Genomic DNA, 16,291 nt, shown 5'->3' on the forward strand with positions numbered 1-16,291 from the left:
ATTTCTTTTGAAAGGCATTCATTTTTAAGATTTTATATTCTGATTTTGACATAGAAGTATCTATTTAGTTCCATCTTGAGGAGCTATTGTCATTTGATTAGAAATTGGCAACTATAAAAACTCCTACAATTAGAATAATTTACTTACATTGTAGTAGCTTTAAAGATAGTCACAGGAAATATAACTCATTATCATATTGGAGCCTCTGTACACATTAGATGTAAGCGTGGGGATGGGGTTATCACACACTCTTAAGAATAACTATTTTATTGGACTTTTACTACATATAGACACATTTTAGGACGGATTTCATCTATGGCAAACTACATTTTTGAAATATTAATTGTGTTCAGTCCCAAATGAGCTGTTGCAGAATTAGTTTGCCTGATGGACAACTTTACATATTTTTGGCATGCAATATTTCTCTAATTGGGAGATGGCCTTTCTTTTGAACATTTTAATTTTTTCCATTTTTATATCCCCAATTTTCTAAAATATAGATTCATTTATTAGTCACCAACAACGCCTTGACATTATGAGCTTCTTGACATAAAACTCTTGAAAAAACTATAGTTTAAATGTCCTAGACTAGGTTAAGTGAGTGAGGTACCTGAGATGCAAAATTTAAGGAGGCTGTCACTGTTAGTGTCGTGGTGTATCTCTTTGAGAGTTAGGCCCTAAGCACATCACTCAGTACCCTAGTCCCAGCTTTGGGTCAGAAGCTAAGCATTCTGGCTGTAGAACTGCCCAAGGGACTAGTACTAATCTTGACCTGTGCTTTCCTTTCCCTCATTCCAATTTGCTCATGTCTAGCCAGACTTTCTGACGATCTAGAGGTGACATTAGGTCTTATTGCTATGGAAATGGAGACTATTCCTCTGCCTTTACATCTGTATTAGACTTTCTTCATATTTCCAACCTGTTCCAAAAATTGAGGGGTGCTGTAGAAAGTTTTCAGTATCTCTTAGGCAATGGGCATGCTAGAATTCACTTCAAGCCTTCAGGAGGAGTTTGGTATGCTACGCTGACTGCCCTTGATGGGATTTGTATTTCCTGGGGCATTTGCAATGACGGAGGCCCGAAAAAAGCTGCACGGGCCAAGGTCAAAGTTTGTGTTAGGCTCCTTAGCCCTAGGGATCTTTAGCTTCCATTTGATTTTCTTCATGTGATCTAAATGAGTTTAACTTATAAAAATATTTTCAAGGCTACTCTGTTTGCTTTTTATTTTTTTCAACTTGTTAAATGTTATACATTGATCTTTTAAATTTCATAGGGAGGTAACTGACTAATTTGAAGTTCTCATAAATGAATCAATAGGGTTGCTACATTATGAAAGAATTTTACCAAGTTTCTTCTATAATGTAGACTGAAATATAAGACCATTTTAATTTATCACCACCATACAGTAAAAATTAGCTTATGATATGTAGGTTCCTCCAGGATTCTGAACAACTTGCCACATAGCAGATGCTCAGTAAGGCATATTAATAAACCTACACTTTATGAACATAATTTGTAATGAAGTTTTTATAAATGCTGTATTTTATTTACAATGAGAAACCTTATTAGAATAAAAATGATTCATAAATCTTAATCTTTTGTTTATAAATGTTCAAACATAAAAGTACTTAAGTAAATTAACCTTTTGATTTTGTCCCCCTAACATTGGCTTATGTTTAACCAAAGACCAATGATTTAATATTAACTTGGAATGTTGTAAGATTATTAACTTAGAATGTGGTAAGGCCTAATTGATTACTGCTGTTACAGTGATTCAGAATTTTGAAGTGTTAGGCCTTGTAACTGCAGAGAAGTCTCATGAATATTTCAAAGACAAATTGTGCTGAAATTCTAAATTTCAAAAATCCATATCTTAATAGTGTAATTCCAAGAATAAAAAAATAAGATTTCATTTACTTGATTTTAACTTTTTACCATATTATCTACACAATAATTACCTGAAATAAATTCTGGCTTTAGGCTTTCTACTTTCCAGTGCTTAGCTCAGATTTATTTTTTAAGAGGATGAGTACTGAGGTGAACTAATAGCTAAGAAACATCAGGTAAGCCAGAAAGCACGTATGTTATATAGCCTTAGGCCTTGGTGAAAATGGAAAAAAAAAAACATGTGGGGCCTCTACTTTTTCTGAAGTGCAAATAATTTACGTAGATAAATGATTCAACAGCAATACCGCAATCCCAGAGTAAATTATTTTCATTTTTATTACTAGCTTAAGGGAATTATTGACTTTTTAATGGTGTTTTTTTTTTTTTCAAACCTTTTATGGAATCTATTGCTGAATTAGCTTAAGGCTTTACAGGCAGAACATTTTAGTGGTGGAGTCTCATATCCAGGAGAAGAAACATTTCTGTTCCTCCCATTTCACAGATATGTAAGTGCTGCAGTTAAAACAAGGACACATGGATGCCTGTTTTTGTACGTAAAACAAAATATACATTAGCAAATCTGGCTAGAATTTTAATTAGGCTTCAAACAACAGATGGATCTTTTTAATTTGAAGTTTTGTTATTGTACTTATATATCCGATGCCATAGTTGTGTTTAACCTGGCTTCAGAATGTTCTAAGTCATTTCTTCTGCTGTTATTTTATTGCTTACTCAAGAGCTCATTTACATACTGAATGTTACGGCAATATGACACAAATTTGATTTTTCCTTTCCTTTGCTATTTTTGAGAATAGGTTGTTTAAATCAAAGAATAAGTAAGGATTCTTGCTTTATACAGCTGTCAACAATTATATAAATAGGACATTTTAGGGCAATGCTGTTTATAGTTGACATATTTCTTCCATTTCAACCTAAATATTGTCACGTGTTTGTAACAAAACATGCTGTTTTTCAGTTTCAATGTGTTTCTTCCTCTTATAGTCCTGTAAGCTCCACATATACAAAAGCCTAATGCAATTTTAGGCTGCAAGAAAAGTCTCATTTTGACTTTTTTCCATCTTGATATAAAAGACCCAAAGAAAACTAGTTCGAAGTAAAGGATCGATATCCTTAGAATTAGTTCAGAATGCTGATGGGTTGTGAAACAATACATGAGCAATGAGTAGATGATTTTTAATAACATAATACTGAATGCAAAGGAAAACCTAACAATAATGATAAACACTAGGCTGCTTCAAAAACTTTTATAGATTAAATTACAAATTATGTTTGAATTTTGACTGTTACTTCCTAAGACTAAGCCCTCTAAATCAGTTTCGCGTAGCACCGGGGACACATGTTCAAACCTTTTTCAAGGGGAATGCAGCTGTGTGACTCTCATTAATAGCTGTTGCATTATTCTTATTCTGGAAAACACTTTGAAACATCTACCCTTTTAAACTGAATCTCAGACTGAGAGTATTAAAGGGTAAAATTGCAGTCACTTATTTGTGGTCCCATAAAGTTTATGAATCATCTTACTAAGAAATGAAAATATATCCATAAATGTAGGCTTACAATGAATTTTAATTGTGAGGAAAATTTAAAACCCCTAAAAGAGATGAGATGTTTAGAGAAATTTCAGATCTTGCAGTATTCTATTTTGTAACATCATTAGAACATTGAAATATTGTTTGACAATGGTGAAACAATAATATCAACATCCACAGCAGACAAACCAAAACAATTGAGAGTTTATTGGAATTTCTAGTTGTATGTAACCCCCCTCACAAAAATGCATTTTCATTAAAAATTACTTATAACCTGTGAAAGAAATCTCAGACTTTACAAATATTAAGAATTGCAACATTAAATTTAGTTAAGAATGATTTTTTTTTTTTTTTTTTTTTTTGAGATGGAGTCTCACTCTGTTGCCCAGGCTGGAGTGCAGTGCTGCGATCTCGGCTTACTGCAAGGTCCGCCTCCTGGGTTCATGCCATTCTCCTGCCTCAGCCTCCCGAGTAGCTGGGACTACAGGTGCCTGCCACCACGCCTGGCTAATTTTTTTGTATTTTTAGTAGAGACGGGGTTTCACCGTGTTAGCCAGGATGGTCTCGATCTCCTGACCTTGTGATCCGCCCGCCTTGGCCTCCCAAAGTGCTGGGATTACAGGCGTGAGCCACCGCGCCCGGCCTAGAATGCTCATTTTAAAAGTAATATAGGGATAAGGGGCCAGGCGTGGTGGCTCACACCTGTAATTCCAGCACTTTGGAAAGCCAAAGCAGGCGGATCTCTTGAGGTCAGGAGTTTAAGACCAGCATGGCCAACATGGTGAAACCCCATCTCTACTAAAAATACAAAATTAGCTGGGTGTGGTGGCACAAAGTGCCTGTAATCTCAGCTACTCGGAAGGCTGAAACAGGAGAATTGCTTGAACCTAGGAGTCAGAGGTTGCAGTGAGCCAAGATCGTGCCACTGCACTCCAGCTTGGTCGACAGAGAGATTTCATCTCAAAAAATAAATAAATAAAAATAAAAATAAATAAATAAATAAAAAATAAAAGTAATATAAGAATGGAGATCATATAGCTATTTTTGTAATTCAGTTTAATTTAGAAATAGGAGTACTAAATAAAATTATAAAGTAAGATTAAACATGGAGCAATTACATATACATAGGAAAATTCAGTTTTAGTCCTTCTAAATATTGTGTGTGAAAAAATCTGCAGTCTTATGAATCTTCCTCCAATAAATTTGCTAACAAAAGAAACATTTAGTATTACTAGGCCGTAGAGACTAATAATTTAATCTTTAATTTTTAAATTTATATGAAGTAACAAGAGAACACAATTTTTCACCACTTATTTTATAACCTGATTGGCTCCCAGATTCACAATACCTGTAAGCTCCAGACTAAAAAATGCCAAACTGTTGGTGGAAAGTAGCCTTAAGGCATTTTTCTTGATATCCATATTAGGTACAATCCTTGGCCTATTTCTTTGGGGTATGTTTACATGTTTTATGAATATAATTACATAGGTGGGAGAAGAAAAACATACAAACATAATTTCAAAAAGATGGAAATAATGTTATTAATTGCAGCCACAATTTAAACATATTGGTTCAAAAATTTAAACATATTTCTTTGTTTTATGAGATTCAAACAAAATCTCATAAAAACATGAGATTTTTAGAAAGTACAGAAAAATCTCTCTTTCTCTCTGTATGAATTTTATTTTAGGCAGTTGCATGCTAAACTTGTGCTTGGTTGTTCAAATAAAGTGAATGTTCACATGTGGCCTCCACTCTTGAACATCAGGCAACTTGGAAGTAACATTAACTTTGGCATAAGGACTTTGACTGATCATTTGGTTTAAGTGCCTAGCATGAGTTAGGTTCTCTGTAAACAAATGCTGAGATGATGTTTGGGGAGCATGCTCTCTGTTAGGGATCAGCCTCTGTGAAGCTTCAGGAAGTAGAACTGGACAGAGAACTAAACTGTAATGCAGTTTTGATAAAGCCTTGGCCAACGGGATAGGAAGCTGCTGCCCACCAGACTTCCTGGATGTGGCCTGAACCTTTCTATCCAGGCCTAACTTAGACACTGGTCATGGGGTATTCCAGGAAAGTCATGGGGCAATGCAGCCCTCTATAGCTGAGATAGACCCTGAAAAATTTGACAGCAGGAGATGGTTTGCTGACCTCACTCCTCACAGCAGGGCAGCAAGTTTTTCCATTATTAATATGAATAATTATCTATGTTATCTAGAAATTGAATCCTCCATCACTGGGGAAAAGGGAGGGGGGACTGAGAGGTGGATCTCCTTATTCATCACAGCATCTAGGGTTCCAACAATCTTCAGTGCTTGAGAACTCAAGGGCCTAGGATCAGTGCAAATTGTTCTCAAAACCTGCTGGTTCTCCTCAGATTATAATGACTCAGGTAATTAATGACTTGACATTTCACTTTGACAATTTACAGATTTATAGATAGGTAGTTCTTGGTTGACCTGGGCCTGTTGTGGCTTATCCATGGCAATTTTGAATTAAGGCTCTTATAAATAAATTTAAATAGAGTTCATGCTTAAATTTCTTTTAATCCTCACTTACGAAATTGGAAAGCAGAAATAAAAGTAAGCTTAGAAAAAGAAAGAGGTTATAAGTCAAACAGACTGGGTTCAGAAACTGCTGCTCCTCCAATTGCTAATAGAATGATCTTTACTTCTCTGAGGCTCAGTTAGTTCAAGTGTAAAATGGAGATTTCAATATTACCTACATCATTGTTTTTTGTGAAGATTAGATGAGAAAACCCACTAATGGCTTTAAAGATAGTATTCAGTACGTTCATGTTAACTGTTATTAAGGATGTCATAGGGAATTGACCAGAATGGAGTTCTCGGTGACACAACATGCTCCCAAACCTTACTTTTCCAACATAGCTTCATAATTCTATTTGAAGTAAGATACCTTTCCCAGAACAGTATAAATTTATTATTCAAATCCAAATTCTCAACTTATTTGTACAACTGCATATAGACTTTAATAAACATAGATAATTATATATGCAACCCAGTTTATGTTTTAATAGGTTATCAGTAAAGTAATGGCAGAAGGTAGAAATAGGATGGTGACAGGTCAATCTACTTCTACCAGACATGCTTAAGAAATGTTAACGCTTTACTTTATCCAAATATCAGTATTACAGCTTTTTTAAGGGAGGTATTTTAACATTTGAACTCACACTAGCGTAAGTGTAAAGTATACGTTATCTTTAATTACTATTTCCAAAATTAATTATACCAACATTTATTGAATGCCAAAGATGTACCAGGATTATACATAGATCTCAACAACAAAAAACAATAAAATTATAATAGCCTCAGTATTTTCAATAGAGGGAGAATTATTATTAGTTATAACATAGTTGGGGGTTTGGTATAGAAATGTAATGTTGTAAGCATGAGACCACATCAGTGAATTAAAACAAACAAATTTTTTGCTGACATACAGTAAAATTTGGCAAGCATTTTAGATGAAAAGTAAAGGAAGAAAAAGAGAACGTTTGGGTTATATATACTGAATGCAGCTTTATTCTTTTCCCTAGTGATGGAGAATTAGATTTCTACATAACATAGGTAATTATTAATACTAATGATAGAAACAATTCATAAGGAAACCTAAAGAATGACATTTAGAAATCACCTTTTTGGGTCTTCTTCTGAAGGCATTACTTATATGACACCTGAATGATAGATGAAAGCCTAAGGGTACTTTTTGGGCAGCAATTGCCACCCAGCCTTAACTCATTCCTTACTTTCATCTTCTATCTTTTAGCATGAACTATACCTATGTGAAATATTTGTCTTTGCTTTCAAGAGGAGAAGATGAAAATTAGTAAAATGACCAGAAGTCAGTGAGCATCAAATAACTATTTTGAAAACACCATAGTGTCAGCATTGTAACATGCTAGTATCACATAATGAAGTACATTTCTATGCATTCACCAACTGTGTAGTGAGAATATTACTGTGTGGACAACAGTGGGCTATTTCAGTGGGGATACAGCATAGAATTAGGCATTGTGTTTTCGAGATGTAACATTGAGAAGTTAAAATCTAGTACGGTAGATAAATACCTTTAGCAATTAAAAGGTAACACACAACAGTATACACCAAATGCAGTCAGTGGAAGCACAAGAAAATCAGTGATTAATTCTGATTTAGTACATACCATGGGTACTAGGAAGCAGTACCAGGATGTAAAAGGCAACGAGGAAGACATTTATGCACAAAGGACTGACAAAGAGAGGTGGGGAATCTAAGGTATTCCATACAGAGAGCGAGCCAGATGAGAGGACTTTGAATGTGAATTGAGGAATTTGGGGAATGGTGTCACCCAATTAGTGTTTAAGAAAGCCTTAACTATATTTCATAGGACAGCTAGAAGTAAGGAGAGACTGGAGGCAGGCAGAACAAGTAGGAGGCAATAGTAGGTGATGATGGGATTTTTGTCTTGGGTGGCCATGCAATTTCATATAGTGTGAAGTTAATTCTAAAAACAAATAGGTAACTATTTATTAGTTAGAGCCATTATTATTATTAGATACTATGTGATGAGGTAGAACTATTTTTAATTGGAGTATTATTTAAATAACTAGCCTGTAGGACCAGATGTGACTTGACAGTTGTGACTCCAAGATACACTAGGAAACTATGACAAAGGGAGAGAGGTTGAGACTCCAAGAAACTTAATATTTAAGGTTTTAAAATATTCGTAAGACTAACCACTGCTAGAAAAAACGTTGCGTTAGATATCTACATTTTAGATAAGTTCCACCAATAATAAAATAAGTGAATTAAGAATTTGAAACATGGTTAAAATAAAAAATTATATGCAGTGTAAGATGAAAAAATTACTGTTTAATATTTTCAGAATTAAAAGAAATAATCAGGAGGATGGGTGTGGGGTAGAAGAGCATATGCTTTTTTTTTTCTATTATAACTTTTCCTCTCTTATCAAATTCACTATTTAATCATTTAGAAATATTCTGCTAAATACTCAGTTGATTATCTGACTAAAGTAATTTCACTAAAGTGTGAACAAAGCTTAGTGACTTGTCTACTCTGTGCTAGCTGCTGGTATAGGCTGGAGGTGCACTAGTGAAAGAAGCAGACCCAATACTCTGCCTGCATGAAGTTCACTTTCTAATGTGATGAAATAGATAATAAATAAATCACTAGATGGTATGTTAAAAGGTAATGAGTATTATGAAGAAAGAGCAGACCAAGGAGAAAGAGGGCTGGGGAACATACTGTAATTTTAAATGAGGCCATCAAGGTAGACCTCTCCGAGAAAATGACATCTAAGCCAAGAGGAAGGAATCTTTAAATTTTGGATTTTAAATACAAAATTGGGCAAGTTTTTTTATTGAAATTTTAATTTTTATTGCTTAAAACATCAGTGGAAAAGAAAGGGCAAATTCTTTGGTTAAAGCTTAATCTCTCAAGGGAAAAATATTTATCTTTGTATTTCCACGTATTTCAGTGACGCCTCAGTGATATCCTTATTGAAGTTTTCTCTGTTTTGTAATCCATTCCCTTATCTAGCCTTTTACTAAACGAGAAGACTGGAGACATTCATCCATTTATCTACAGAGCCTAGCAAGGTGCTTGACACCTGGTAGGAGTTCAGTGTCTGAGACTTGAATGTCTAAATGGTCTTATTGGCATATACATTTTTATTAAACACATAGGGATCACGTCATGATAAGGTCCATTATTTTATAGAACTCACATTTATATAATCCTTTGGTTACTTTTCCTGACATTCTACAAGAATACACTCTTCTTTTCATTAAGATTTCCTTTGTACTTCCCCTTTTCAAAGTAAGATGTGCTCTGGCAGTAGGCACTTAAATTATACTTAAATGTTATAATCTAATTCCTAGCCTGTGGACCTCTGTCAACTAGGACTGAGGATACTAAAATATCTTATGATGGTAACAAGGTGATTTCTTTTATACTCCTTGGAATGAAATAACATTTGGGGAACTGTTAGTTAGAAGAAAGGATTCCAAATAATAGCTCTTTGTTCAGTGTTTGTCCATCAATTCATAGATAAGTCAATTGGCACTCATCATTTTAAATTCATCAGGGGCCAGTGTAGTTAGGAGATATATAGAGAGTACTTTAGGCAGTAAACAGAGGCTTTGTAACAATATAATGTGTAGTGGGAAAGAGGATTGGAAGATCTATAAAAACTGCCAAAAGAACCAAAAATATAATTAAAGCAGCAAAAAGACATATTGAACACAATCTCAGGGACTATTTCAGGCAATAGCAAATGTCTCTTCAACTACAGAGATGGAAAGCAAAATAGAAAACTAGTTTCATGAAGGGAGTGAGAAAAATACCAAACAGAATTGTAGGAATAGGCTCACAAGTGTTGATTTTCTTATGCTAATTTTTACCCTTCTTTAAAATGATTAGAAAGCATCTAACCCAGATATGGGATAATTTGAAATTCTCAGATGAGAATAGAGAAAAGCAAAATAAAAATATAAACAAAGGTAATATTTTAAGCAAGCATGTCTCAGAGTAGCACAGATAAACTGATATGTAGAAAACTATTGAAATTTACAGTCTACACTCAAATTTTGCCAACTAAATACAGTTGGTTTAGGTTCTATCAAAGTTACATATTATCTAAATTTTTTTCTTTTTCTTTTCATTTTGTAAAAGCATGGAGGTTTACACACGATTTCCTCAAGAACAAAAAAACTATTTCCAGTAGAAAATATTTTTCGATGGCAAATTTTCATTACTTAGACGAGAGGTTTCACCTAATAAAACACATCAGAGTTACCTGGGGAGTTTTCCTAATAAACACACTTCTATTCAGACCCATTAGCAGAGATATTTGAATAGCTTATGATAATCTTTAGAAATACACTGAATACTATCACTCTTACTTTCTAAAATCTTCAACTTCTGTCTTGAATTGTAATTAGACAAAAACTGGCAAATTAAAACAAAATTTAGAATCAGAATAGCACATTATCAGAAGAAACATGCGAAGTTGATTTCCTGGATACAGAAGCAGAATTCAGACTTCTGTATTAAGATCATCTCTTCCATAGAAGTCTGGTTTCACTCATAATAAATAATAAATAAATAAATTATTGTGGTTTCCTTTGTGCTGAGTAATTCTAAAGTATTTGTAAATTTAGTGAAGACAAACTCCAACTATTTAAAGTGTCAAGCTTGAGATTTCAAACACTGGGTTGAAGGAAATAGATAAATCTTTAATTCAAAGATAATTTGATAAGCCTAGTAAAGGACAAAATATTTATGGTTAATCTTGCCCAGGAACACACGCATATGCTCACTCACACACATACAAACACACATAAAATGTGCAGTAGAGTACATTGTTCAATCTTTCTCAGAAATACAAACTTGAAATTCACATCTCGTACCTCTGATTTAAAAAAAACTAATAAAATTATCTGTTGAGAGGAACATCTTAAACATATCCTATCAATTTTAATGGGAAACACTAACAGTTTTGTGTGTAAATGTAAGTTAATAGGTATACACACTCACACATAAACAAGACGTCGGAATATAGTATATTGGTTTAAAGGTAATCAAGACATTATTTTACATTGCAGAACACAATTGTTCTAATGACAAGAGACTTGGGTGCTTTGGATCTAAAAGAGGCATCTTATTTCTAAAGAGAGAATTATTATAGAAAAATAACGGGCTTTCTTCATTTTAACATTTGAAAAATTGAGTGCATGTTATAAAGCAAGAGGAACATAGAAACAAAGGTCTAGAAATCATTTATGGAGTTCCTGCTCCCTACTAAAGTTTGTGTGTGTGTGTATGTGTGTGTGTGTGTGTGTGTGTGTGTGTGTGTGTGTATGTGTAATGGGAGTGGAGGTGGGGTGGCAAGATTTAAAAGGATTAGGCACTTTGGCCTCAGTCCTAAAACTGTAAGGGAAGTAAAATGAAGAATTAGTATTTTTTTTTTGTCTTCGATGACTACTCTTAAATCTTGCAGAAAGAATAGCACAATGATCTCCCTTACTTCAGGAAATTCCACTCATGGCCAGACTTCTTTTCTCTATATGCCTGTCTATCCCCCTGACTGCTGATTACTTTGAAGCAAATCTCAGATATCGTACTGTTTTATCCTTGAATATTACAGTGTATATCTTTTAAAAGGCAACAACTTAAAAATGTAACTACAATCCTAAGAAGATCAATCTTAAAAAATTACTTAGTATAATCAAATATCAATTTATGATTCTAATTTACTCAATTATTGCAGATATGTTTTTCTTTATACTTTAATTTTTAAAAACCACATTCTAATTAGTTTGTCCTATAGAGTTTCTTAGAGAATCTGTATTTTGTCTCCTAAGGTGTAGTTGAAAACGTTTCTCTCTCCCTTGAATTTTACGGAAATTGAGAGTTAGATTTAAATGGTTTCAACAACAGAATTTAGAGTATTTATAAGGAGTAGATGATGTCTGCTTCTTAAATGTTTTTCCAGTTGTCCCTCTTCTTAGCTAAGAATTTGGTAGACACTGGCTCAAAGATTATTATGGCAAAGTTATCAAATTCCGAATGCCATAGTATAGAGAAGGAAGTAGACATGGATATAATTAACTCTAATAAAAAGCAAAATACAATATACTTCTAGAATGTTCCACAGTGCTTGGTTTTGTGTCAGCATTAAGAGAGTGATAAAGTTTCAGTTTCTTCATGAACATAATTCTGGCATGGAAAGGGCAACCCTTGGGACAACTCCATCAAACACAAGAGCTCTGCGGAACACAGTTTGATAGATAATCTTGAAGATTCCTTCTGGCTCTAAATCTCAGAGTGATGATGAGCCGTATGGTACAATTCACAATGTTTTTGCAAACTCATGAACTTTCCTTAAAGCTATTCTTGAGCAAAGCTAGGGAATGATAAAGGGGAAAAGATAGATACATAACATTTCAGCTAAAGTGAAGTATTTCTGGCTTGTTAACAACTCTACAAGTAAACTTAGAATAGACAATGTATCTGCATGCTTCAGTTCCTCTTCCAAGAAAACAAAACAAAACATCTGCCAGTTACAAGAGCTATATATTTGAAGAAAAGTGACAAGTAATAGGAAAGCAACTGGAAATCTGGGCATTATGGTTTCATTAAATATACTGTGCCTTTATTTAATATGTCTGTGTATTTTACCTTTGGAATATTTTTGTGTGTTTTGTATTATGTATTCTGCTAAGATTCATGCAACTGTTTCTTCAGGCACAGACAGCACACATTGTCCTGGAAGATGGAACTAAGATGAAAGGTTACTCCTTTGGCCATCCATCCTCTGTTGCTGGTGAAGTGGTTTTTAATACTGGCCTGGGAGGGTGAGTAATGCTTTTCCAAGGCTTTATTTTTCCTCTATGTAGAGAAATAACTGGAAGATCTCACTCATGGTGGTAAGTTGAAATCACTGCATCATAGTAAGACTACGTATTGTCCTGAAGTTGCACCATGCCTTGTGCATAGCCTACTGCAGCCGTCCTTGAAAGAAAGTTAGACATGAACTTCCTGCTACTGTAAATGGAAGACAACATGGGCACACTGGTGGTCCCCTGGATAAAAAGAACAAAATGAATTCTAGAAACTTAGATTGTGAGGACACAGGTTATGTGAGATTACCAAATGGTTTCTGTAAGGGGAGGTATGGGTCTGATTAAGGTGAAAATCGGAGCAAGGAAAAGAATAGATAGTATATTCTAGTGCCATTTCATTAGGAAAGAATCAATTTTGCACATCTAATATGAAATACTATAAGGAGATTAGAAAGTCCTTGGGTATTTTATATAATTTTGCACTCTAGTAAGAAAGTTGAAATAACAGATACATTTATTATCTTTAATCAGTGAGGGAGCATCTGTGTAGATCTAATATTTTCAGTAATTATCAACTGTGACCTGCCTTAGTATTTAAGACCTGCTAACATGTACAGCAATGAAAATGAGAGTTGCTACAGAAATTAAGTGGCTGCTTTTACCTAGTTAATAAATGTTTGTTCACCTGGGAATCATGAGGCTGAAGTTCTAGTCTCAATTCTAAGGATAACTAATTATATAATATTGGGAACATCACTTAAGCTTTTTGAGTTCTAGTTTCTTCATATAAGAAGTGAGAGGGTTGGATTAAATACTAATTTACAGCTGGGGATTTAAACAATTATGTGTCTTAAAAACATGACTAGATTGATTGAAGGGGTTTCCAATACAGATTCAATCCAACTAGTATTCTATGAAATATTTGATAAATTCTTTAGAGAAATTCAAGTTAGTCTCATAAAGACAAGGGGGCATTAGGTTCACTGATACTGAAGATACTAATTGACCAAACTTCCATTATATTATTAATTTATATTCTTTCTTAAACTCTTGCCTCCCTGTGTGAAATGAAGAATATTAGATGGGTTTTTAAATAGTTCCAGTGGTGAGAACATTAAATTACAGTGTATGAAACCTGTTTGCAAAGTTTTGCTTCACCAGGCAATTATTTAAGCTTTTCGACAGCACTAATTACTAGCTGTGTTAATATACCTGCCAACAAACAACTGTTTAATATAGATCAGCATGATGGAGGGCACTAGAGTTTTCTTCTCTGTGATAGATTACAGGTAATAAATCTTGTCACATCACAAAAGTCAAACAGGAGCTGATGGATTAATTTGCTCCCAACACTGTAGTTCTCTAAAACAAAGTATATTTATTCATTTACTGAAGAGTATTGTAAGCATATGTTTAAAGGGAATGGTAAGTTCTTTTATGGAAAGAAAGAAGAAAGAGAAGTAAAATCAAATTAATTAAAGTTTTTTTGATGTAGGAAAAGGTATTCATCTATAAGATTAGTCCATAGACACTATTTTCCATTGAGAAATGCTTCTTTCATTCATTACGTGCCTCACTCAGTAAGGTGGTTGATAATTAAAGGGGTTATTTTGTTTTTCATCTTTAAGCAATGCATTTATATTGTGGGCAAGCCTTGGTTAAAAAATTATCAGTTCCTGACAGATAAGAGACATCTGAGAAATTAGCTGATGGAAGCTGCGGAAAAACACCACAGCCCTCGAGTCACCTTAGGGATTGCAGAGCTGAAAGACTATGTATTTTATTGACAAAGTTAGTTCTGGTAGGCGTTAGTCTGGATGGTGTTGAAGAATTTATGTTGACTACTGCCTGCGTTAAACTTTGTTGGTTTCAAAGTAGTTGATTCTGTGCCCCTGAGCACCTAAATTCACTTTCAGTTGTAATCCACAAAAAAGGATTTAGCTTAACTCATTTTGCAGAAAGTAGACATGGAAGAGAGCAGGAAAGAAACCTCAATTGCAGTGTATTCCAGTGCATGGAAAAAGTGTAGATAGCTCCTGGTATTCATGGGAATAACGTTTCTTCTTCTTAAGAATAAGAAATATGTGTGTGTGTGTATATACACACGATATGTATATGCACACACACACACACACACACGATATATTTGTATTTTTCCTCTCACCCAAACTTAAAAATATAGCCCTCCTGCATTCCTCCGTAATTCCATATCAGTACTTTAAAATAGTTAGTTGGCATCTTTTAACTTAGAAGTCAGAAATCCCTCAAGTCAAGTCTGTGAGATGAATTTTTTTCTAAGCAGATAATAACTTTCAAACTTATATGCTTCTTTCTAAAATTAAAATATTTTAAAAATCAACTTTATTGAGTTATTCTTTCATATAAATTAACTCACTTATTCTAAATATTCATTGAATTTTAATAATCATGTGTACTCATGCAACCACCACTAACACAATCAGGATACTCTTCAGTATCCTAAAAAATATCAAGAAAAACTTTTCAATTTTTCGATGGTTACTATCTTGCTGAAACTGGCAGCCCTCAACAGTAAATATCAGTTTGGGCTCAATGATATCTGGTAGGCCAGGGAAATCTTTAGAGTATCTGCAAACCTTAAATAGAGCAGGGATATTTTAAAAATTAAGATGCTAGAAAGGGATTTTTAAAGAAATTTAAAAATTTAAAGAAATTGAAGGAATAAAACTTATATGGAAATATACCTTGGTACTCATGAGTTGGTTTTTCTTTATATCAATGACATCATGGTATAAATTTTTATATTCTGTCATAACATTTCCCCAGGTACGTTAAAATCTAGAGACATTCTTGTTGGATTCTTCTCATTTTCAAGGGTTAAATAATTCAGAGCATGTATGCAGATTATAGCTTTGTAGTTACATACATTATTTGCTGATAATTTTTTGGCATGTTTACCCAGGTACCCAGAAGCTATTACTGACCCTGCCTACAAAGGACAGATTCTCACAATGGCCAACCCTATTATTGGGAATGGTGGAGCTCCTGATACTACTGCTCTGGATGAACTGGGACTTAGCAAATATTTGGAGTCTAATGGAATCAAGGTAGTACCCGTGGTGGCCATTTAAAAAGTCTCAATTTGAGGGAGTATAGTTGACTTATTCTTAAGAATTAGGATGGCCAAACTTTCTTCCTCAATACGGTAGTACAAATCATTAAGCTCATGTATTCAATCTTATTCCTAGGTACATGAGAATAATCTTTAACTTGACAGTATTTTGAGTTTCATTTCTCAGGGCACTTTGAATTTTAATGCGTTGGATGAAACTTGGCTTAACTTGAAAAAAATGTTATAAGTTCAAATAACAACTATGCTATAAAAGGATTGGGGAAGAATCACCTTTTAAAAGGAATTTGGTAATGAATTCTGTATCAGTTATTTGCTTTTTAATCTTAGCCTCTAGGGGATGATTTAAAGATAGCTTTTATGCCAGTCTAAAAGTAAACATAT

At 33.9% G+C, this 16,291-nt stretch overlaps 1 protein-coding gene across 5 annotated transcripts in view; it reads left to right on the forward strand.

Annotated features, from left to right (window-relative positions):
- Window positions 1-16,291, forward strand: part of CPS1 (carbamoyl-phosphate synthase 1) — a 201,593-nt gene that overhangs the window by 83,077 nt on the left and 102,225 nt on the right. For all 5 annotated transcript variants that reach the window (XM_063790722.1, XM_063790723.1, XM_063790724.1 and 2 more), the window contains 2 exons: window positions 12,701-12,810; window positions 15,740-15,884. In XM_063790722.1, the coding sequence (XP_063646792.1) occupies window positions 12,701-12,810; window positions 15,740-15,884 (255 nt within the window). The remainder of the gene's footprint in view (window positions 1-12,700; window positions 12,811-15,739; window positions 15,885-16,291) is intronic.

Source organism: Pan troglodytes, chromosome 13, assembly GCF_028858775.2.
Source record: "Pan troglodytes isolate AG18354 chromosome 13, NHGRI_mPanTro3-v2.0_pri, whole genome shotgun sequence".
NCBI classification, from domain to species: Eukaryota; Metazoa; Chordata; class Mammalia; order Primates; family Hominidae; genus Pan; species Pan troglodytes.